The sequence below is a fragment of the Phocoena sinus genome, chromosome 6, assembly GCF_008692025.1.
Source record: "Phocoena sinus isolate mPhoSin1 chromosome 6, mPhoSin1.pri, whole genome shotgun sequence".
NCBI classification, from domain to species: Eukaryota; Metazoa; Chordata; class Mammalia; order Artiodactyla; family Phocoenidae; genus Phocoena; species Phocoena sinus.
The window spans coordinates 51679763-51702824 of NC_045768.1; the positions used below are offsets into that span (position 1 = coordinate 51679763).

Genomic DNA, 23062 nt, shown 5'->3' on the forward strand with positions numbered 1-23062 from the left:
GAAAAATACCACTGCTTGTTTCATAGGGATTGCACTGAATCTGTAGATTGCTTTGGGTAGTATAGTCATTTTCACAACGTTGATTCTTCCAATCCAAGAACATGGTATATCTCTCCATCTGTTTGTACCATCTATAATTTCTTTCATCAGTGTCTTATAGTTTTCAGCATACAGGTCTTTTGTCTCTTTAGGTAGGTTTATTCCTAAGTATTTTATTCTTTTTGTTGCAGTGGTAAACGGGAGTGTTTCCTTAATTTCCTTTCAGATTTTTAGTCATTAGTGTATAGGAATGCAAGAGATTTATGTACATTAATTTAGTATCCTGCTACTTTACCAGATTCATTGATTAGGTCTAGTAGTTTTCTGGTAGCATCTTTAGGATTCTCTATGTGTAGTATCATGTCATCTGCAAACAGTGACAGTTTTACTTCTTTTCCATTTTGGATTCCTTTTATTTCTTTTTATTCTCTGATTGCCATAGCTAAAACATCCAAAACTATGTTGAATAATAGTGGTGAGAGTGGGCACCCTTGTCTTTTTCAGGAAAATGGTTTCAGGAAATGGTTTCAGTTTTTCACCATTTAGAACGATGTTGGCTGTGGGTTTGTCATATATGGCCTTTATTATGTTGAGGTAGGTTCCCTCTATGCCCACGTTCTGGAGAGCTTTTATCATAAATGTGTGTTGAATTTTGTCGAAAGATTTTTCTGCATCTATTGAGATTATCGTATGGTCTTTATCCTTCAATTTGTTAATATGGTGTATCACATTGATTGATTTGCATATATTGAAGAATCCTTGCATGCCTGGGAGAAACCCCATTTCATCATGGTGTATGATCCTTTTAATGTGCTGTTGGATTCTGTTCGCTACTATTTTGTTGAGGATTTTTGCATCTATGTTCATCAGTGATATTGACTTGTAGTTTTCTTTTTTTGTGACATCTTTTTCTGGTTTTGGTATCAGGGTGATGGTGGCATCGTAGAATGAGTTTGGGAGTGTTCCTCTCTCTGCTATATTTTGGAAGAGTTTGAGAAGGATAGGTGTTAGCTCTTCTCTAAATGTTTGATAGAATTTGCCTGTGAAGCCAACTGGCCCTGGGCTTTTGTTTGTTGGAAGATTTTTAATCCCAGTTTCAGTGCTTGTGACTGGTCTCTTTATATTTTCTGTTTCTTCCTGGTTCAGTCTCGGAAGGCTGTGCTTTTCTAAGAATTTGTCCATTTCTTCCAGGTTGTCTATTTTATTGGCATATAGTTGCTTGTAGTGATCTCTCATGATCCTTTGTATTTCTGCAGTGTCAGTTGTTACTTCTCCTTTTTCATTTCTAACTCTGTTGGTTTGATTCTTCTCCCTTTTTTTCTTGATGAGTCTGGCTAATGGTTTATCAATTTTGTTTATCTTCTCAAAGAACCAGCTTTTAGTTTTATTGTTCTTTGCTATAATTTCCTTCATTTCTTTTTCATTTATTTCTGATCTGATCTTTATGATTTCTTTCTTTCTGCTAACTTTGGGGTTATTTTTGTTCTTCTTTCTCTAATTGCTTTAGATGTAGGGTTAAGTTGTTTATATGAGATTTTTCTTGTTTCTTTTTTTTTTTTTTTTTTTTTGGTACGTGGGCCTCTCACTGTTGTGGCCTCTCCCGTTGCGGAGCACAGGCTCCGGACGTGCAGGCTCAGCGGCCATAGCTCACGGGCCCAGCCGCTCCGTGGCATGCGGGATCCTCCCAGACCGGGGCACGAACCCGTGTCCCCTGCATCGGCAGGCGGACTCTCAACCACTGCGCCACCAGGGAAGCCCCTTTTCTTGTTTCTTGAGGTAGGATTGTATTGCTATAAACTTCCCTCTTAGAACTGCTTTTGCTGCATCAGGTAGCTTTTGGGCCTTTGTGTTTTCACTGTCATTTGCTTCTAGGTATTTTTTGATTTCCTCTTTGATTTCTTCAGTGATCTCTCGGTTATTTAGTAGCATATTGTTTAGCATCCATGTATTTGTATTTTTTACAGTTTTTTTTTCTATAATTGATATCTAGTCTCATAGCGTTGTGGTTGGAAAAGATACTTGACATGACTTCAATTTTCTTAAGTTTACCAAGGCCTGATTTGTAACCCAAGATATGATCTATCCTGGAGAGTGTTCCATGAGTACTTCAGAAGAATGTGTATTCTGTTGTTTTTGGATGGAATGTCCTATAAATATCAATTAAGTCCATCTTAATGGACTTTATTGTATCATTTAAAGCTTTGTTTCCTTATTTGGTTTCATTTTGGATGATCTGTCCATTGGTGAAAGTGGGGTGTTAAAGTCCCCTACTATGATTGTGTTACTGTCGATTTCCCCTTTTATGGCTGTTAGCATTTGCCTTAAGTATTGAGGAGCTCCTATGTTGGGTGAATCTATATTTACAATTGTTATATCTTCTTCTTGGATTGATCCCTTGATCATTATGTAGTGTCCTTCTTTGTCTCTTGTAATAGTCTTTATTTTAAGGTCTCTTTTGTCTGATATGATATAAGAATTGCTACTCTAGCTTTATTTTGATTTCATTTGCATGGAATATCTTTTTCCATCCCCTCACTTTCAGTGTGTATGTGTCCCTAGATCTGAAGTGGGTCTCTTGTAGATAGCATATATATTCAGTTCTTGTTTTCGTATCCATTCAGGCAGTTTATGTATTTTGGTTGGAGCATTTAATCCATTTATATTTAAGGTAATTATAGATATGTATGTTCCTATTACCATTTTCTTAATTGTTTTGGGTTTGTTTTTGTAGGTTTTTTCCTTCTATTGTGTTTCCTGCCTAGAAGAGTTCCTTTAGCATTTGCTGTAAAGCTGGTTTTGTGGTGCTGAATTCTCTTGCCTGTAAAGGTTTTAATATCTCCATAGAATCTGAACGAGATTCTTGCTGGGTAGAGCAATCTTGGTTGTAGGTTTTTCCCTTTCATCACTTTAAATATGTCCTGCCACTCTCTTCTGGCTAGCAGGGTTTCTGCTGAGAGATCAACTGTTAACCTTGTGGGGATTCCCTTGTATGTTATTTGTCACTTTTTCCTTGCTGCTTTTAATATTTTTTTTGTATTTAATTTTTGATAGTTTGATTAATATGTGTCTTGGTGTGTTTTTTCTTGGATTTACCCTGTATGGGACTCTGTGCTTCCTGGACTTATTTCCTTGCCCATGTTAGGGAAGTTTTCAACTATAAACTTTTCAAATATTTTCTCAGACCCTTTCTTTTTCTCTTCTTCTGGGACCCCTATAATTCGAATGTTGGTACGTTTAATGTTGTCCCAGTGGTCTCTGAGACTGTCCTCAATTCTTTTCATTCTTTTTTCTTTATTCTCCTCTGTGGTAGTTATTTCCACTATTTTATTTTCCAGGTCATTTATCCGTTCTTCTGCCTCAGTTATTCTGTTATTGATCCCTTCTAGAGAATTTTTAATTTCATTTATTGTGGTGTTCACCATTGTTGTTTGCTCTTTAGTTCTTCTAGGTCCTTGTTAAACGTTTCTTGTATTTTCTCCATTCTATTTCCAAGATTGGGATATCTTTACTATCATTACGGTGAATTCTTTTTCAGGTAGACTGCCTATTTCCTCTTCATTTGTTTGGTCTGGTGGGTTTTTACCTTGCTCCTTCATCTGCTGCATATTTCTCTATTTTCTCATTTTGTTTAACTTACTGCATTTGGGGTCTCGTTTTCGCAGGCTCTAGGTTCGTAGTTCCCCTTGTTTTTGGTGTCTGCCCCCAGTGGGTGAGGTTTGTTCAGTGTCTTGGGTAGGCTTTCTGGTGGAGGGGTCCGGTGCCTGTGTTCTGGTGGTTGGGGCTGGACCTTGACTTTCTGGTGGGCAGGACCGCATCTCGTGGTGTGTTTTGGGGTGTCTGTGAACTTAGTATGATTTTAGGCAGTGTGATTCTTTGCTAATTATACTGCTAATTAGGCAGTGTAATTCTCTTAGTATGATTCTCTGCTAATGGATGTGGCTGTGTTCCTGTCTTGCTCTTTGTTTGGTATGGGGTGTCCAGCACTGGAGTTTGCAGGCCATTGGGTGGAGCTGGGTCTTAGTGTTGAGACAGAGATCTCTGGGAGAGCTCATATTAATTGATATTACGTGGGGCCGGGAGGTCTCTGGTGGTCCAATGTCCTGAACTCGGCTCTCCGACCTCAGAGGCTTAGGCCTGACACCAGGCTGGAGCAGCAAGACCCTGGGCTGTGTGACTTAGGATAGTTGTTAAATAATTCTGCATTTCAGTTTTCTCACCTGAATAAAGAATATCTGATATGCTTTCAGGGTGCAGTTCTGGGTATCTGTATAATTGCTTTATCCATTCAGTCATTGATAGGCACTTAGGTTGTTTCCATATCTTGGCTATTGTAAATAGTGCTGTGGTGAAAATGGGGTTACATATATCCTTTTGAAGTAGTGTTTTCATTTTCTTTGGATAAATATCCAGAAGTGGGATTGCCGGGTCATATGGAAGCTCTATTCATAATTTTTTGAGGAAACTCCATACTGCTTTCCATAGTGGCTGCACGAATTTTCATTCTTACCAACAGTGCACAAGGGTTCTCTTTTCTCCACATCCTTGACAACACTTATTTGTTGTCTTTTTGATAACAGCCATTCTAACAGATCTGAGATGCTATCTCATTGTGGTTTTGATATGCGTTTCCCTGATGACTAAGGATGTTGAGCATCTTTTCATGTACCTTCCTTTTTTTGGGAAAATGTCTATTCAGATCTTCTGCCCATTTTAAAATCAGATTTTTTTTTTTTTTTTTTTTGCTGTTGAGTTGTATGAGTTCTTTATATATTTTTGGATATTAGCCCCTTATCAGATATATGATTTGCAAATATTTTCTTCCATTCATCAGGTTGCCTTTTCATTTTGTTGATAGTTTCCTTTACTGTTCAAAGACTTTTTGGTTTGATGTAGTCCCACTTGTTTATTTTTGCTTTTGTTGCTTAGGCTTTTGGAGTCAGATTAAAAAAATCATTGCCAAGGCCTATGTCCAGGAGCTCATTACCTGTGTTTTCTTCAGGACTTTTATGGTTTCAGGTCCTGTGTTCAAGGCTTTATTTGAGTTTAAATGTACGCTTCTACTTTTTTTTTCTATTTTTCAATCTGTCTCTTCTTTCCATAGAGGTTACAATCCATACTTGACTTACAAAAATTCTAATATTAGTGTTTTTTATCATTTCATAGACAATGCAGGAACTTTAGAATATATGAACTCCATTTACCCCTCCCACCTTTTATATAATCGTTGATGTGTATTTTAAGTCTATGTATATTTTAAATTCCACATTATTATCATTATTTTTTACAGTCATTATCATTTAGATTTACTCACATATTTACCCTTTTGAGGCACTTCATTGCTTTCAGCACTTCTGTGCTTCCAACTGGGATCACTTTCCTTCTGCCTGAAGAACTCTCTTTACTATTTCTTTTAGTATGGCTCTGTTGGTAATAAATTCTCTCAGTTTTTGTTTATCTGACGAAATCTTTATCCTTTATTTATGAAGGATATTTTCACTGGGTAGAAAATTCTATATTGGTAGTTGTTTTCTTTCAACCCTTTAAAGATTGACATTGCATTGGTTTTGGACTTTACTTTTTCAGTTGAGAATTCAGTTATTACTCTTACTGTTCCACTTCCAAGGTAGTGTGTGTTTTCCCCAAATGTTTTTTAAGAGCATTAAAATTTCTCTTTGGGGAACTTCCCTGGTGGCACAGTCATTAAAGAATCCACCTGCCAATGCAGGAGACACAGGTTCGAGCCCTGGTCTGGGTAGATCCCACATGCCACAGAGCAACTAAACCCATGCAGCACAACTACTGAGCCTGCACTCTAGAGCCTGCGAGCCAAACTGCTGAACCCGTGGGCCACAACTAGTGAGCCCATGCACCACAACTACTGAAGCCCATGCACTCTAGGGCCCGTGTGCCACAACTACTGAACCCGCGTGCTGCAACTACTGAAGCCTGTGCACCTAGAGCCTGTGCTCTGCAACAAGAGAAGCCACCACAATGAGAAACCCACACCCCACAATGAAGAGTAGCCTCCACTTGCTGCAAGTGGAGAAAGCCTGCACACAGCATAGAAGACCCAACACAGCCAAAAATAAATAAATAAGTAAATAAATTAGTTAATTATAATTTCTCTTTGATTTTCAGCAGTTTTACTATGATGGGTGTAGGTTTGATTTTATCTGTATTGATTCTTTTTTTTTAACATCTTTATTGGAGTATAATTGCTTTACAATGGTGTGTTAGTTTCTGCTTTATTCTGTATTGATTCTGATTGGTGTTTGTAGAGCTTTACAAACGTTGGTCTTGGTTATTTTTGTCAGCAAGTTTTCTTTAAATGTTACTTCTGCTCCTGTTATGTCTCTCTTCTTCTTTCGGGACTTCAGTTTATGTATGTTAGATCTTTTTCTTTATGTCTCAACACACATTTCTGGAGAACCCCTTTTTAACAACCAGTTACAAATAAAAAGCACTCAGTATTTACAGGTGTTCTTTTAGGTGATTATGCTGCCTCACTAGTAGGTGGTGATAATGGCAGGAGAAAAACTAACTTACAAGGTGATATCTGGGGGCTGTGGGGAGGAGATCCCTTAGAGAATCACTGAAGACGCTCAGTAACCCTTCTTCTCTAGGCTTGCTGCAGAAATCCTCAAATACTGCAGTCATCTAATAAATATTCTTCTGTATGCAGAGGAATTTTCCAAGTGAAAGGGATCTGGGACTCCCCTGTGAGGGAGAAACAAGTTCCACAGCTTGTTAATAGGGGCAAACTTCTGTTTGTAGTCATGTTTCCACCTGTTGAGTCATCTTTACAGAAGTTGTACATTTATGGCATGTCTGTTTATGAGAAGAGATGGAAAATATGAGAAACTCTAAAACTTGAAATATTTATTTTGAAACCTCAGCATGATGAACTTCTGAGGAATTCATTGCTCAAAACGTATGCATGTATGTATATGCAAGGATGGAGAGAGATAGATATAGATATATAAATAATAGATAATATTATTTATAGATATATAAATAATGTATATTGTTAATACATATATAATATGATATATATCTATAGCTGTATATACATAACATTGTATATTATATACATATAGATTTTGCTACAGAAATTCATTTTGTAGCCTTTTAAAGTTAAAGATGTACTTCACTAAAAGTATCTGAGGATGCATCTCAGGAAAAGCCTTAGATCATTTTTATATGGTCAACTCCAGGAACTACTCACTCTTGAGCCAGTTCTGTGTTTTCAGACGTTATCCATGCCCCAAACTGTGATCCAACCCTGTGTTATTTACATCATTCAGAGCTAGTTTTTCTACATACATACAGCACATTTTAAAAGCTTTATTATTGTTTTTATACAGCACTGCCCTAAACTTATAATTCAGAAAGTTTGGGGGGTAACATTCTTTCACCATTTACTTGGTGTAAATCATTTCTAGTTCTGAACAGTGCCTCTTTGGCAAGGTTTAATTATACAGTGTGCTTGTGGCTACATCCATATATATGCCATCCACAAATCTCTATTATTTGTTACCAGCTGGGTACTTTACACTGCAGTTGTTGAGTGTTTTATAGTCAGTTGTTAGTTACTAAGAGTAACTATATGTAAACTAAGAGTAAATTATACATTTGCTTTTTTTTATTCCCCTCCTTTCACTATTGTTTAAAACATGTCAGATTCAGGAAGACCCTAAACCTCTTTAAACTCTTATAGACAAGGTTTTTTTCTTGAATCAGTTTTAAAATCCTCCCAACCATTTTGGCTGCTGGCCATACCAGCATACAGTGTGAAAGAATTTTCTTTTAGGGATGACAGCCAGAGAGAAGCCTTCTGGGGCTGTTCGGTTTCCTAGCAGAGCTGCTGGTGTAGATGACGGTGCTGATCGTTCCACTTGGAGAGGCTTAAGCATCTTTGCCAGTTAGAGCTGGAAAGGTGCCCAGGAGATCGTATAGCCCAGCCCCTTCATTTTACATGTAATGAAACTAAAACCCAGCTTGGTTAACTGATGTACTTGAATTCAAAACAGCTGGCAAATGGCAAAGCTCAGGGCTAGGTCACCGAGTTCACACTCTTTTTCTTTGCTCTTCTAGCTATGTCTGTTGTAAAGAAACAGGGCAGCCCAAATACTGCCCTATTAAAATGTAGGGTTAAAATACTTGAAGTAGGAGTATAGAAACCTAATGTCTAGATGTCATGAAATGGTTTAAAAAATGCTTGAAATGCATTTTTTTTCCAATCAGGCCTGTTCCTACTGATTTTTTTCTTTTTTTTTCCAAAATATGGTTCCAAAGTCCCCTTTTCCTGGAAGCCTCCTAAGCATTCTGAGACTGAGTTGGTAACTCCCTCCTCTTTGCTCACAAGGCACTGTGCACATTCCTGTGTATAATACATGCTTATCATGTTGTATTATAATTATTCAATTATCCATCTGCCCTCTGCCCTCCCACCTACTGGACTGAACTTCCAGGAGCAGCAGCAGTGTTTTCTTGGACTTCAAGTCCCTAGCACTTGGCAGAGAGGCTGGCACTGTGTGTGCCCTCAGTGTTTTTATGAATGAATGAATCAACCAACCACTCTCTCATAGACTTGCCCCATCAGTGAATCTTATGCTTTCTTGGACATGAAAATCACCTGGAGGTGCTGGTTAAAAATGCATTTTTTCCAGGCCGCACCACAAGAGTGGGGCAGGGTCTAAGAATCTGCCTTTTTACTAAGCAGCTGATGATTTGATGCAAATGACCCATAGGCCACGCTTAGCAAGCTCTGCCCAATCATTAATTCCACTGATACTTAGTTCCAACTGTATATATCACAACAATCTGTCCATCTGAATAAAAATATAGAGCTTTGCTACCCATCCCATTCTACCATTTCTGACCCCAGAGTAGGGGTATTGACATTTGCAGAAATAAAGAAGATAATATTTATAAAGCGTTTCAAGTTATTAGAAGAAGGCTATCTTGGCTCATCAGGGAAATATGATATAAATCTAGCATCATAAAAATTATCTTAGACATGTTGAATTTGATCTGAGACTCAAATGCAGAGAAAATAAAACCCCCATGTAATACCTGCATGGACACCACACCTATAGGAGCTCTTTCCCTGGTTGGGTTCTCTTATTTGTGTTCCATATCAGTAAATTTAATAGCTGATATTTACATGATTTTTAAAAATCCCTAGTAGTGCATCTGTGCCTGCATGGCACTTTATAGGTACACACTATTTTTTAAATGATGACTTTAAGCAACTTTATAGGAGAAAGAGCTGAATTGGGTAGTTATTAAACTCCCTCTATATAATTACCAGAAACATTTCTGAACCTTCTGGTATATTTATTTATACATATATTGTTGAATATTTGTATTCAATTCATCATATTACTTTTTACTTTTAACTTCTTTATGTACATTTCCATACAAATATTTAAATGGTAAAATCATATTTCATGTATTTTATGCTGTTATGTACTTAGTGTTCTCCCTAATGTTGGATGCATTGGTTATTTTCAATTATTTGCTATCATATGCAGAGTTCTTATGTTCATCTTTGTTCAAATTATATTCTTGTCTGTATAAATTCCATGCGGTATATTCCCATGAAAGAGTAACGACAGTTTTAGAGTTCTTGTCATATGTTACAGTATTATTTTCCAAAGACACGACACCAATATACAACCCCACAGGGGTCTTCCCACAGCTTGACCAACATGTAATTTTATCATTCCAGTCTGTTTTTGCTAGTTTAAATGTGCGTAGGGCCTCTCCAGAGCTATTTTATTTTGAAGTTCTTTTAAGTGAATACAAAGCAATTCATTCCACGTGTGATGATTCAGTGTTTTCATTTTAAGGACAAACAATTCATCTCCTTATTTGACGGTTTTGAAGGGACAGGTTTAATTGCCTTTTGTAGGATTGATTCTGTAGGGATAGGAAATAGGCTTGGGGCAGGCTTGACATGTCAGGGAAAAAGATGAGTTATATAGCTCTGAATCAGGAAGCTTATGTGAAGGGTTGAAACAGGAACTCCAGCTGTTTATGCAGGGCTGGGGAGCAGGAACATTCTGATGGCATTTGATGACAAACGTATTGCAGGGCTTCCTTGGTGGCGCAGTGGTTGGGAGTCCGCCTGCCGATGCAGGGGGCGCGGGCTCGTGCCCGGGTCCGGGAAGATCCCACGTGCCGCGGAGCGGCTGGGCCCTTGAGCCATGGCCGCTGAGCCTGCGCGTCCGGAGCCTGTGCTCCGTAACAGAAGAGGCCACAACAGTGAGAGGCCCGCGTACCGCAAAAAAAAAAAAAAAAAAAAAAAAAAAAAACGTATTGCAGCTTTGTTAGACAGCCAACTGTACTTCAAAATGAAAGCAAGAACCTGTACCTCCCGCCGTTCTGTGATTCTCTCACGATGCCACTTCATGTTGGCGTGTTCACTTTCATGAACGTTTTCAGATATTCCCAATTCAGGTAGACCCCTCTGGTCTATGACAGGAAAGGCTTGAGAATGGCCAGAAAACTAAAACTCATTATTTGAGAGGCCCTGGGGGGAAGACCTGGAAGCAGAAATCACAGGAGCCGTCAATCTTGTCTGTGAAAAGTCAGCCCAGTCACAGAAAAGGACTTTGCTTGGATGTCTCTGCCCTTCGTGACTGTGGTCACCTTCTGAAATAAGCAGATAAGTGATTGCTCTGCTGGCTTGGGTTTCTGTGATGCCAGAAACAAGATACAATGTGGTTTATGCAAGATGGGCCTTTTGTTTTGGATAGTTGCCTAGGCTGTTGATTTTTTTAGAAATGGTGACTGCCAAACTTGTAATGAAAATGAACCTATTGAGCACCGGGGATCAAAATCTGCAAGTTTTCCTCCATTCTTGGTCATGCTAAATTCTTGCCTTCACTCTCGTCTCTGTAGAGTACTTACACACACACACACACACACACACACACACACACAGAGCACACATTTATATCTCTATCAGCTTTATTTAGAAATAATTCAGGTACCACACAATTCACACATGTACACAATTCAGTGTTTTTTAGTATATTCACAGAGTTGTGCACGCATCAGAACAATTAATTTTAGAACATTTTCATTACCCCTAAAAGAAACCTCAGTCCCATTACTCTATAGATTTGCTTATTCTGGACATTTCATATAAGGAATTATACAACATGTGGTCTCTTGGTTTAGCTTCTTCGACTGAATGTAATGTTTTCAGGGTTCATCCATGTTGTGGTATGTATCAGTACTTCTTTCACTTTTTTATTGCTGAATGTAGTCCATGTATGATATACCACATGTTGTTTATCCATTCATCAGGTGATGGACATTTAGGTTGTTTCCACATTTTGGCTACCGTAAATAATGCTGCTATGAGCATTTATGTATAAGCTTTGTGTGGAAGTATGTTCTCCTTTTTGTTGGATATAAACCTAGGGGTGGGTTTGCTGGGATATATGGGAGCTCTATGTTTACCTTTCTGAGGAACCACCAGACTGTTTTCCAAAGCAGGTACACAATTTTACATTCCCACCAACAATGTATGACTGCTTCAATTTCTTCATGTCCTCACCAATACTCATTACTGCCCATCTTTTTTCTGGTTTATCCACCCTAGTGGTTGTGAAGTGGTATCTCATTGTGATTTTGATTTGCATTTCCTTGATGGATAATAGACTACTTACTCCTTATCCTAGTATTTTCTCGTACTTTAAAAAAATAGAGAAAGAAAGTACTTCGGGAAATGAAGGCGTACAATCACTACGGGCCGCTGTAACTTCTCTGGGGGTTCACATCTCATTGCATCATAGTGTAAAGGGGCCACTGCTGACAAGAATGTGCTCCAGCCGTTTTCTTCCTTTCTCATGTCCATTCATCATTCAGGATCCTGGAAAGGAGAGAGAATTGTCTTACGTTGGGCTGTGTGCCCATCCCTTTGATTTGTGGTTATACCTGTACAACATGAGTGTGCCAATCCTGAAAGGAGATTGAGGTGCTCTTGGGTTGGGAGAATGGATGCCACAGGTGCGGCCAGGACAGGTTTCCTGCCTCTTTCCTGGATGCACCACATTACTAAGACTGGGAGCCAAGCAGGTCATGTCAGAAACCTCATCATGCAGAAAAATTAATAATGATGCCCTAGCATACTTTAAAATGGAGAAAATATAATAAGATTTATTTATAATATTTAAATATTTTATTTTAAGTTATAATTTTAAAAACGTGTATATCTCTTTGTTGGACATGCAGCATGTTTCAAATAGGGTCTCATTTGATCCTCAATAATGCCAGTTTCTAGTTATTTTCTGTAGTGGCCTCATTGTGGTTTAAGTACACTTTTGTGAAGTAGGCTAAGAATCCAGATACCAAAGACTGACTTAATGAGAAAATGTGTTCTGAGTTACAAACAAATGACCAACAAGTGAGCGCACAAAAGTCAACCTGCTCATAATCGGGATATCTAACTTGTCGGTAACTCCTGTCAGCAGGTGTGTGTAGACAGTGGAGAGCGACTCTTCTCTGCTTGGTTCCCGGCTACAGGGATGTTGTCTGAGGGCTCAGCAGTGTCACTGCGGCTGACTCAGAGGATCACTCATTAGGAGTGGTTTGGAACGAATACAGTCCTTGGAATTCCAGGCAGCATCTTAGGTGCCTGTGGGGAGGTGGAAGTGTTCATTTAACAGGTCGCTGGCATTTTCTGTGAAAGCAGGCAGCGACCATAAGGGCTCAGCTGCTTGAAAGGAGAGTGACTGGTTCAAGATGACGGCTTGGGGTTTAAAGGACTCTCATCAGAGGCCAGATGTCCTCACGTGGAGAAAATGCCTTTGAATGGCCTGGGAAGAAAGAGCCAAGTGCCCTGGATTTTTTCCTTGGGCTGCAAACTCTTCTTCCTCCTCATGCTGTCATCCTTCCAGTATTGGGCAAGAGCCATAACTGCAGGCATCCTGGCTTCTGTGAACTTCTCAAGAGCGTATATTATCACCCTAAAGCTCTAGTGTCTACCCACAGGCCAGTGAGGACATTTTAGTCAGTTCTGCCAGTCACCCGGCTAAGGAATAAGTTTTATAACATGGTATCAAAGATTGTATCTATAATTGTGATGGTGTTTTAAAATTACCACTTCATTTAGATTTTTCTGTTTTAACCCAAGGTATTCTTCTGCGGAAATAAGGAAGCAGTTTACCCTCCCACCCAACCTTGGCCAGTACCATCGACAAAGCATAAGTACCTCTGGCTTTCCCTCTCTTCAACTAGTAAGTATGAGTTACAGGTTTGCTTAGAGAATGGTCAAGGGCAGAAGTGCACAGCGTATACTTTTGCTTCCTGAGTCTTAGATTTTCCCACCGATCCCTTACATCACCAACCACCAGTTCCTGGCTCTGCACTGCTTTTTGACATCAATTCCCCTCTCTCCGTCCACTAGGGCTGGGAATACAAAGCGGATCTCCAGGGACTATGATTCTGAAGTCTCTGGACTCAGTGGACTTCCGGGCTATTTGATTTCACCCAAATTATGATTCACATCTTGGGGAGGGGAAGGATTAGCCTGGAAACTTAAAACCATTTGTAACATGCTTTTATTGGAAAAAAATGTATTCCCAAATCTGAAAAGTCATGAACCTTAAGATTTTTAAATATTGTTTTTGGAAGTGTAATTTACATACAATAAAATTTCACTCATTTGTAGGTGTTTGAGGAATTTAGCCAATTTATAGTTAACCTGTACTCAGACAAGATATAGAACTGTTTACCCTAAAAAAGCCCCGTCATGCCCTTTTGCAGTGGGTCTCCTCTCCCAACCCTCAGCTAGCAGCCCTAGGCAATCACCAATACACCTCTGTCATCATAATTTTGCCCTCTCTGGAACTTCATGTCCATGGAATCAGACAGTACAAACCTTCATTTTTAAAACACACTCCCCCTTTTAAGTTGAAGATTGCCTACATTTTTATATTAACACCAATTGTTGAGTGTGTATACATATGTTATGTTATTTGAGGACTAAATGCGAGGCGTGTGCCCAGTGGGTTAAATCTGACTTAAATGAGATAGTTTATAAAACCAGAAGTGAGTCTTCACTTCCTTTGTAAGGGAGCTGCAGCCTCCACTGTACTCACTTCCCCTCACAGCACAGCCCCACTTTCTTGCTCGTTCTCTTGGTTATCTTAAGGAGGTTAGGTTATTTTTTTCTTTCTCACTTATTACTTCAAAACCACTTCTGCTCTTAGAAATTTTGTAACCTTCCACTCGGTTTCCTGTAGCCGCCATTTTGTCTCCTGTAACAGTTTCCACGCCGTGTAACTGTGTATCTTTTAAAGGTATGTTTACTGGAGTGATTTGTGGTTCTTTCAGTAGAATAATTTGTGTGTTGTGTCACTGATAAATAGTAGTACTAAAAAATGTATAGCACCTTTTACTGCAAGAGGTAACTTTCGATGACAGTTCTTTAAAAAATCTACTTATGACTTCGGTGGCTTGTTCAACTGCCCTTTTTAGTTGTACTTTTCCTGTCTGTTTCAGATCACAGATTATAATAAAAGCACACCAAGGGCATAATGTCCGTGCTTTCAGATGTATTAGATATGCTTTAATCCAAGATAAAATAGATATGCTTTTTGGTTTCATGTGGTGCTGGTATAGATTTCATTGAAAACCAAAAAAAATTTTTTTTTAATTTCTGACTCAAATTGTCTTTCAAAATATGCGAAATGCACTTAAAAAGTGACTGGAGGGCTTCCCTGGCGGCGCAGTGGTTGAGAGTCCACCTACCGATGCAGGGGACACGGGTTCGTGCCCCGGTCCGGGAAGATCCCACATGCCGCGGAGCGGCTGGGCCCGTGAGCCATGGCCGCTGAGCCTGCGCGTCCGGAGCCTGTGCTCCGCAACGGGAGAGGCCACAACAGTGAGAAGCCCGCGTACCGCAAAAAAAAAAAAAAAAAAAAAAAGTGACTGGATACATTTTAAAATCCTAAACAAGGTGCGGGAGGTGGGATTTGGTGCTTTGCTTCTTTGTAAATTCAGACTGCAGCTTTCTGCAATAGTTGTCTTGAGAAATAGTGTGGACCTCACTATTAAGAGGCTTTAAGGAAGTTTAACTCAGAGGCTTTAACCCCTTAGCTACACACCAGCTGCAGCCTGAAATTTCTTCAGGAGAAATCTTTTTTATTTAAAGTCACAAATTTTAAAAATTGTTTCTTATTTTTGCAGGCGTTCTTTTGGTAGTTATGCTGCGTCATCAGGTTTTGAGAAAAGTGAATTTGGATGAATTATTTCATTAGCTAGGTGGTAGAGTTAACATGTGGCTTAACTTCTAATAGAATATGTCAAAGAAATAAGCAAAAATGTTTAACTATACATGAATCATGTGGTACTGTCATAATTTCTACCCGGTTCTATTTGCGAATAAATAGCCTTTAAAATGTATTTCTCCTGGTTAATTCCAGTTTAGTCTTCTGAATATTTTCCCCCAGCACGGTGTGCTGACCCTGCTTCTTCTTGTTAACCGCCTGAAGGGCAGGTGGCATGAGGGAGCAAAAGTCTGCATTTGATTCCTCTTTTGTTTTTTAAATGCAAGGACTGCTCAGGAAATCCCAGCACCCTAATGTTTACCTGCTGGTCTTGTTGTAATGTCAGAATGAAGTGGCTGTTCTTTCCCTTGAGTCATCTTCCCGAATGAAGGTTCCTCCAGCAAAAACTCATCCACTTACATGGTGATTTCCCTTTCCCTTAAAAAAAATATTTTGTTTCATAGAAAGATAATGGGACATTTCAGGAAGATTTATTTCTGGCAAGGCAGAGGAGTAGTTTATCACCTAGACTCTCACCCTGAAGCACCTTTAAAAAAACTTTTCTTAAATGAGAAGCCATAGGCTATTCATTGTATGATTTTAGACAATTGGAAAATTTGATTAAGTGCGTTTTGACCTTTATTTCCCTTACCTTTGTTTATAGAACCACCATTTCAACAACCCCACACGCTGATATAAATGTTTAATTTTTAAAAGTATTTAATTGGCACCACGTTATTTATTTATTTTAATTTAATTTTTATTTTATATTAGAGTTGATTTACAATGCTGTGCTAGTTTCAGGTGTACAGCAAAGAGATTCCGTTACATATATACATATATGCATTCTTTTTCAGATTCTTTTCCCATATAGGTTATTAAAGCATATTGAGTAGAGTTTCCTGTGGTGTATAGTAGGTCCTTGTCGACTTTCTATTTTATATATAGTAGTGTGTATCTGTTAATACCAAATTCCTAATTTATCCCCCCACCCCCCTTCCCCTTTAGTAAGCATAAGTTTGTTTCCGAAGTCTGTGAGTCTGTTTCTGATTTGTAAATAAGTTCATTTGTATCATTTTTTAAGATTCCACATATAAGTGATATCATAGGATATTTGCCTTTCTCTGACTTCACTTAGTATGATAATCTCTGGGTCCATCCATGTCACTGCAAATGGCATTATTTCATTCATTTTATGGCTGAATAGTATTCCATTGTATATATGTACCACATCTTCTTTATCCATTCATCTGTTGATGGACATTTAAGTTGCTTCCATGTCTTGGTTATTGTAAATTGTGATGCAATGAACATTGGGGTGCTTGTATCTTTTTGAAGTATGGTTTTCTCCAGATATATGCCCAGGAGTGGGATTGCTGGATCGTATGGTAGTTCTATTTTTAGTTTCTTAAGGAACCTCCATACCGTTCTCCATAGTGGCTGCACCAATTTACATTCCCAACAACAGTGTAGGAGGGTTCCCTTTTCTCCACGCCCTCTCCAGCAATTTACTGTTTGTAGACGTTTTGATGATGGTCTTTCTGACCAATGTGAGGTGAAACCTCATTGTAGTTTTGATTTGAATTTTTCTAATAATTAGCAATGTTGAACATCTTTTCATGTGCTTTTTGGAAACTGGCACCAAGTTATTTAAAACCCAGTCAATTATACCTTGTTGTTGTTTTGCAAGAGGCTGGAACTTGCAGTCAGATGGATCTGGGGTGGAGCATAACTGTCACTTATTAGTTACATAATTTGGGGCAAGTTAAGTAGCCTTGATGAAGGCTTCAGTTTCTTCATGTGCACTACGGGCATAGTAATGCTACCCCTGTTAGGGTTAACATAGAATGATAAAATAGATGCTGTGTACGTAGAGGCTAATGTTGCTGTCTGTTTATTTGGCACTGTGGAGACACTGTGGGAGATTTCAAGAAGATGAATAGGAGATGATTTTGCCTCTTAAGGGCCTTATAATATATTTGGGAAGGCAGATAATACGGAGAATCCATGCTGGCTTTGGGTGTGGTGGGTGTTCAGAGGAGAGAAGATCCAAGATAAAATAGGAGGTAAAGGCTTAAAGGGGGAGGTTGAGAAGATTTAGAGGAAGGTTCTCAGACCTGGCTCTCATTAGAATCACCTGAGACCATTAGAAACATACCTGTGGCCTGTCGTAGAACAATTACATCAAAATCCCTAGAGTTGGGGTCCAGGAATCAGTATTTTAAAGTTCCATGGGTCCAGGTTGAGGGTCATTTAAAGAACCTATGTGTTGATAGATAGAAGTAGTCCAAATAGGAGGAAGAACATAAAAAAAGTAAAGTTTCTTTTGTTGTCCTGGTGGCTCTGAATTTCAGAAAATGTAGTAAGCGAGGACTACTTGCTAATCCTGTGAATATATTTTTATATAAATATAGCAGATTCTGTCATAAATCTGATAAATCAAGTGAGAGGAAGGTTGCGTTTGATTTTGTGGGTATGTGTGTGCATGTGTGTATGTGTGGTGTTACTGGGTTTTTGTTTTTTTAACCCTAATTGTAAATGTTAACTGTGGTGATTGTGTAAACATGCATTTTAGAAGTAGATAAAGTATTTTAAAATTTTGCATTTTTGAATACGAAGAGGATTCACCATTTAGAGTTGGTTTTATAAAACAAAATGCAATGATTACAGACTTGCCCTGGCTCTTTTTGACACTCCTAATACTGCCATCAGAGTCCTTTGTGGCCAGCACCAAAGAGGGGCTTGTGAATAGAATCACCTGTGCATCACCCATTGGCCTTGGAATTCTCCATTGCCACAGCTATGTGAATAGGTTGGCCAGACCCCCTCTGATGCCAGTCATCTATAAAGGCAAACAACTGTATATTAGTTGTCTTCATTAAGATGAAACTGTAAAATAGTAAAACTATCTTTCTGATTATTCAAAGTAGAAAGGAGAGTAAAGCATACAAGAGAAGAAAGGTAGGTCTTCTTTGCCCTAAGTTAGAAAGGATTTGAGATACTGTGTGCATGGTTAATAACTTAACTTACATTTTTATAGAGGAAAAGTGTTATTTTTAAAAGTGAGAAGAGAAAAACTTTGAAGTAAAATGGAAGGAATCAGCTGGATCATAACAGCTCTGGCTGAAGAGAAGGATGTAGAAAGCCACATCCTGGATATAAATCAAAACACTATGGTTACACGACATGTTTGTATATAACAGTTACAGGGGAAAGAAAAAAGAAGGTCTCATACCTTGGAAAGCATTCTTTTTTGTTTCGTGTTTAAGCTTCTCTGCAATAAAACAACCTTTTTTTTTTTAACCACTAAGGATGATCTAAATGGTGGATCACTCGATAAACGTGGTCTTTTTTGTTTTTCTTTTGTGCTTCATCTTTCAAAGAAGTTGGACTATCTTTAGGTTTCATTGATTTCACTGGAGGGGACATGATGGAAAATGAAGATTTCATTACAATTTTCATGCAGATTCACAGTGGAAGGCAAAATGAAAGAGTGCCACCCTGCACGCAGAGCGTGAATTTCATTACTGTCACTGTAAAGCAGAGGAATCAAGTCAGTCTTGGTAAGATTAGGTTGATGTCCATCATGGCATGTCAGTATCTTCCATGCAGTGGCATCAGTGGAAGATTGCCATTGGTGGAAACAGGGAAGTATTCCTTAATCTAAGCCATGAAGTACTTTGAAATATTGAAGCCAGAGGAACTTTACTGCCTTCTGCTCTGTTTACTTAAAGATAGTAGAGAGCCAAGAGGCTTGCTTTCCATATTCATTTACTCAGGAAACATGTATTGGATCTCACTCTGTGCCAGGAATTGCTCTAGGAGCTGGGGACACAGTAGTGAATGTAACAGAGTGTCTGTCTTCATGAGCTTACATTCTGGAATGAGAGACGTAGACAAATAAGTGAATGTAGACTCTCTCAAGGGGTAGTAAGTGCTTTGAAGAATGAAACGTGGATAGGGAATAGAGAGTGACACAGAAGAGAGCACTATATTTTAGATCGAGTGGTCTGTGGAGGCTTGGAGGTCTGGAAAGGAGACACTTGGGAAGAATTCTGAATGAACTTAACAGGCATTTGAAGGAAGAATATTCGATTTAGAAGGAACAGCAAGAGCCAAGTCCCCAGAGCAAGAGCATATGGCATGCTCCAGAAACAGGAAGGATGCAGACTGTGAGCTGAGCAGAGTGGGCAATAGGAGATGAGATCGAAGAGGAATCAAGGCTGAGTCATCGGCCTCAGAGGCCATGGGAGAACTTTGTCTCTTACTTGGATTAAGATGGGAAGTCACTGGAAGCACAGACTCAGCACCATCAGAATTTTTATTAAAGAGGTTGCTTATAGGGTTCATTTTATAAAGATCGCTCTGGCTGCTAAGTGAAGAATAGACCGGGGTGGGGAGGGCAGTTAGGACATTGTCACAGTAACTCAACAAAACAATGGTGGTGCTTTGGAATAGGGTGGTGGCAGTAGAAAAGGTGAGAAGCGGTTGGATTCTGGATATATTTCAGAAGTAAAGTGGATAGGATTTTCTGATAGATAATATGCAGGATGTAAGAAAAAGAGACAAATCAACGTTGACTCCAAAGATTTTGCCCTGGGCAGCTGGTGGAGTGGAATCACCACTTGCTGAGATGCACAGACCTGGAAAATACGGGAAGAGCAGATCCACAGGAAAGTTAAGTAATTTTGAATTTGTGACGTTTGAGAGGCCTGTTAGATCACCAAGGTGCAATGCTGAGACGTAATTGGAAAAATCAACCTGACTATCCGGGCAAAGGTAGAGGCTACAGATATATAGCTATAATTTTAAAAAGAAAGAAAAAGAAGGTATTTAAAGTCATGCGCATAGATGAGATCATACGGGAGTAGATTCAGATTGGGGAGAGAAGCTCTTTTAGGACTGAACCCTAGGGCTCTGCAAAGGAGAAGGAGAACCTAGGAAAAGTCATGTCCTAAAGGTAGAGTGACCAAGTGTCTGTTCCAGTTTGCTGGACTGAGGGGTTTCCTGGTCCATAGACTTTCAGAGATTGGGACACACTAGGACAGTTGGTCCCTCTCCACGTGAAGAAAGTGTTTCAAGAAGGAAAGAGTGATTAACTGTCCAGTGCTATAGATAAACCAGGAATGAGCGACAGCCACTGAATTTGGCAACATGGAAGTCTTGGGTGACTTTGACCAAGACTCGTCTCTCATGAACAGCCAAGTTGATTTGAAGACCACCCACCACAGGGATAGACATGCATGAGGGCACAAGGCCAGGGCATTTGGAAGCATCATGCCTCTTCCCCTAGCCCCACCCAAAGCGGCATGAAGCTTCCCCAGTGTTGTAACAAAGGACCCAGGTCTTTTGTGATTACCTGTGTGATTTGGACCAAGTTATGTAACTTCTCTGCTTTTCGGTATCCTTATTTGTGAAATACTGTGCAGATTTGTTATTTTAATCATCTATCAGTGTGATGGCGGCATACTATGCTATGCTAAGGCTACATAGATTAATTTTAAACAGACATGGTTCTGATGCTGTAGAAGTTTTCAGCTTCAAAACAAATTGAATCCTACCCCGTGTCAGGAGAACTAGCCCTTGATGTGCATTAGGGGACAAGGAAAAACTTGAACCCTCTTCATTAAAAATGAATATTTGTCTCTGAATAATTTAAGCTTTTAGAGTATTTATACTTTTGTGTATTTCTAGTCTTCTATGGATCAGACATCTGAAGAAAATAGCTAGAAAGAAAGACTGCACGAATCTTCACTAGAGGAGTGTTGAAAATTGATGGAGGTCGTTGACTATGTCTCCTTGGCCTAGTGCTGGACTGTTTAGGACCCCAGCGAGTATTTGTTGAATGAGTGAAAGTTGGTGTATTATTCTAGATTCAACCAGAGCAGTGGAACTGGTAGGACATGCATCTTCATGTTTATTAAGGAATTGATTACAGGAAATTGGTTTACCCACTGGTGGTGGCTAAGCAAGCCTGAAGTCCACAGGACATTCCGGAAGGCAAGATCACAGCAAGCTGGAACTCCACGGGCATGAGCTGAAGCCTGGAGCCCTGAACTTCCAGAGAGCCTCCACTCTCTGTGAAAAGACATCCAACTGATTGAGTCAGGCCACCCAGGCTAATCTCCCTTTTGATTATCTTAAAGTCAACTGGTTAGAGACTTTAGTTACATGGGTAATATCACTTCACACCTAACTTAGTGTTTGATTGTATCAGTAGGTGTGTGTATGCTACAGAATAGCTGCAGTCTCCCTTCTGTCCTCCAGTTCTGGCAAGAGAAAACCCCGGTAGCCAACCACGACTGGAAGAATACTAGGAAGGGAATTTGGAAGAATGTAGCTCTGCTGAGCCAAGTTGACACATCACAAAGCCATCACAATCAAAGCCTGATTTAGGATAATTTGCAGTCTTAAGTTGCTTTGTTTTTAAAAATAGGTTTTTTGTGTTTGTTTTTATTTTGATTATTTAGGGTTTTTTCTTATATTATTGTAACAAATGATAGACATGATATGATAATTCCTTGTATAAGATGACCTTGAAATTACTTTGGATCATACCATTTAAACTAGTCTTGAGTCTCCACTGACTAGGAGGCCACATATAACTCAGTAGCAGAGAAAACAGAAATAGTAAATTTTCACATTTGGCTTTTATGCTCCCAAGAGCCCAAGGGACTGACCTCAGAACATCCCCCTCCGGCACCATTCCCAAACTTCAGCCCCCAATGAAATGCAAAACCACTGTAAATCTCTTCAATATTTGTTTACCCCTAAATGTGTGTATGTGTTAATTGCTTAATAATAAAACCTACTCTTCTTTTTTTCTTTTTTAAAACTTACTCTTGAGATTGACTTCAGATAGTTTAGAGAACAGAAATCTCTTTTGGTTCCTGGTTATTTGAATATGCAAGAGGAACAACTTGCTTGGAGGCCTAGATAACTGTAGTTGGCCTCTCTACCCACTTGCCAAGAGCAGGACCAGTTTACATCTCTTTTGCAATGAACAGTTTCCTCCCTTGTTAGTTGCAGCATAGAAAGCGTAGTGGTGACTCGTTATTACATGCCAGCTTATGTGTAGTGCTAGAATGATACTCAAGAATTCTATCATTATGGCTTATTCTTATCGTCTGTTCAGTCCTGAAGTAGATTCAGACCGTAAGAGTTTATGACTTTATGATCAACTGTGTTTATTGCTTTTGGCACATTGCTGCATAGTTAGTGCTCAGTGATGACACTGTATTCTTTGTCATAGCTCCCCCCTCCAAAGATAGCATTATTTTGTATGTGAGAGGGTGGCAAGCTTCCCCTTCTCACAGTTGACTCAAGGTCTGGGGAAAGAGGCGTGAGAGTAGCTTCCTGTATTCACCTTTATCCCTAAGGGCCAACTCAGTGACTTGCATTTAATAGATGTTCAGCAAGTAATTGAACTTGCCGATGAAGTTCAAAAACGGAGTCAGCTATCCTTTGCGGGGGGGGGGGGGGCCCCCAGCTCGTCGGCAGCCTGTCCTGTAGGTAACAGGTGCCAGTATCAGCCAGGTTTTTCTTATCCCTTGTGGCTTTGAATTTTAGGGACGTGATAAGTATAATACTTTGGCTGGACCTAAATTTTTTTCTCTCTGATGATTTCACACAAATGCCATTTCTCTGTGGAAGCTTCTACCTGCTATTGGTTGGCCAAAAAGTTCCTTCGGGTTTTTTTTCCATTAAGACGTTACAGAAAAACCCGAAGGAACTTT

The 23062-nt window shown here is 39.3% G+C and overlaps 1 protein-coding gene across 4 annotated transcripts in view; it reads left to right on the plus strand.

The window, feature by feature from the left end:
* The window catches only part of DOCK8 (dedicator of cytokinesis 8), a 227101-nt gene that overhangs the window by 44247 nt on the left and 159792 nt on the right, over positions 1–23062 (plus strand). For 2 of the 4 annotated variants that reach the window (XM_032636094.1, XM_032636092.1), the window contains exon 2: positions 13190–13292. The exons of 1 other annotated variant lie outside the window; for it this stretch is intronic. Coding sequence is in view for 1 of the 3 variants with exons in the window: in XM_032636092.1 (XP_032491983.1) it covers positions 13190–13292 (103 nt within the window). In the remaining 2 variants the exon portion in view is untranslated. Of the gene's footprint in view, positions 1–13189; positions 13293–14072; positions 14358–23062 lie in introns of those variants that run through there. One more of the 4 variants, XM_032636093.1, reaches the window with a different exon arrangement.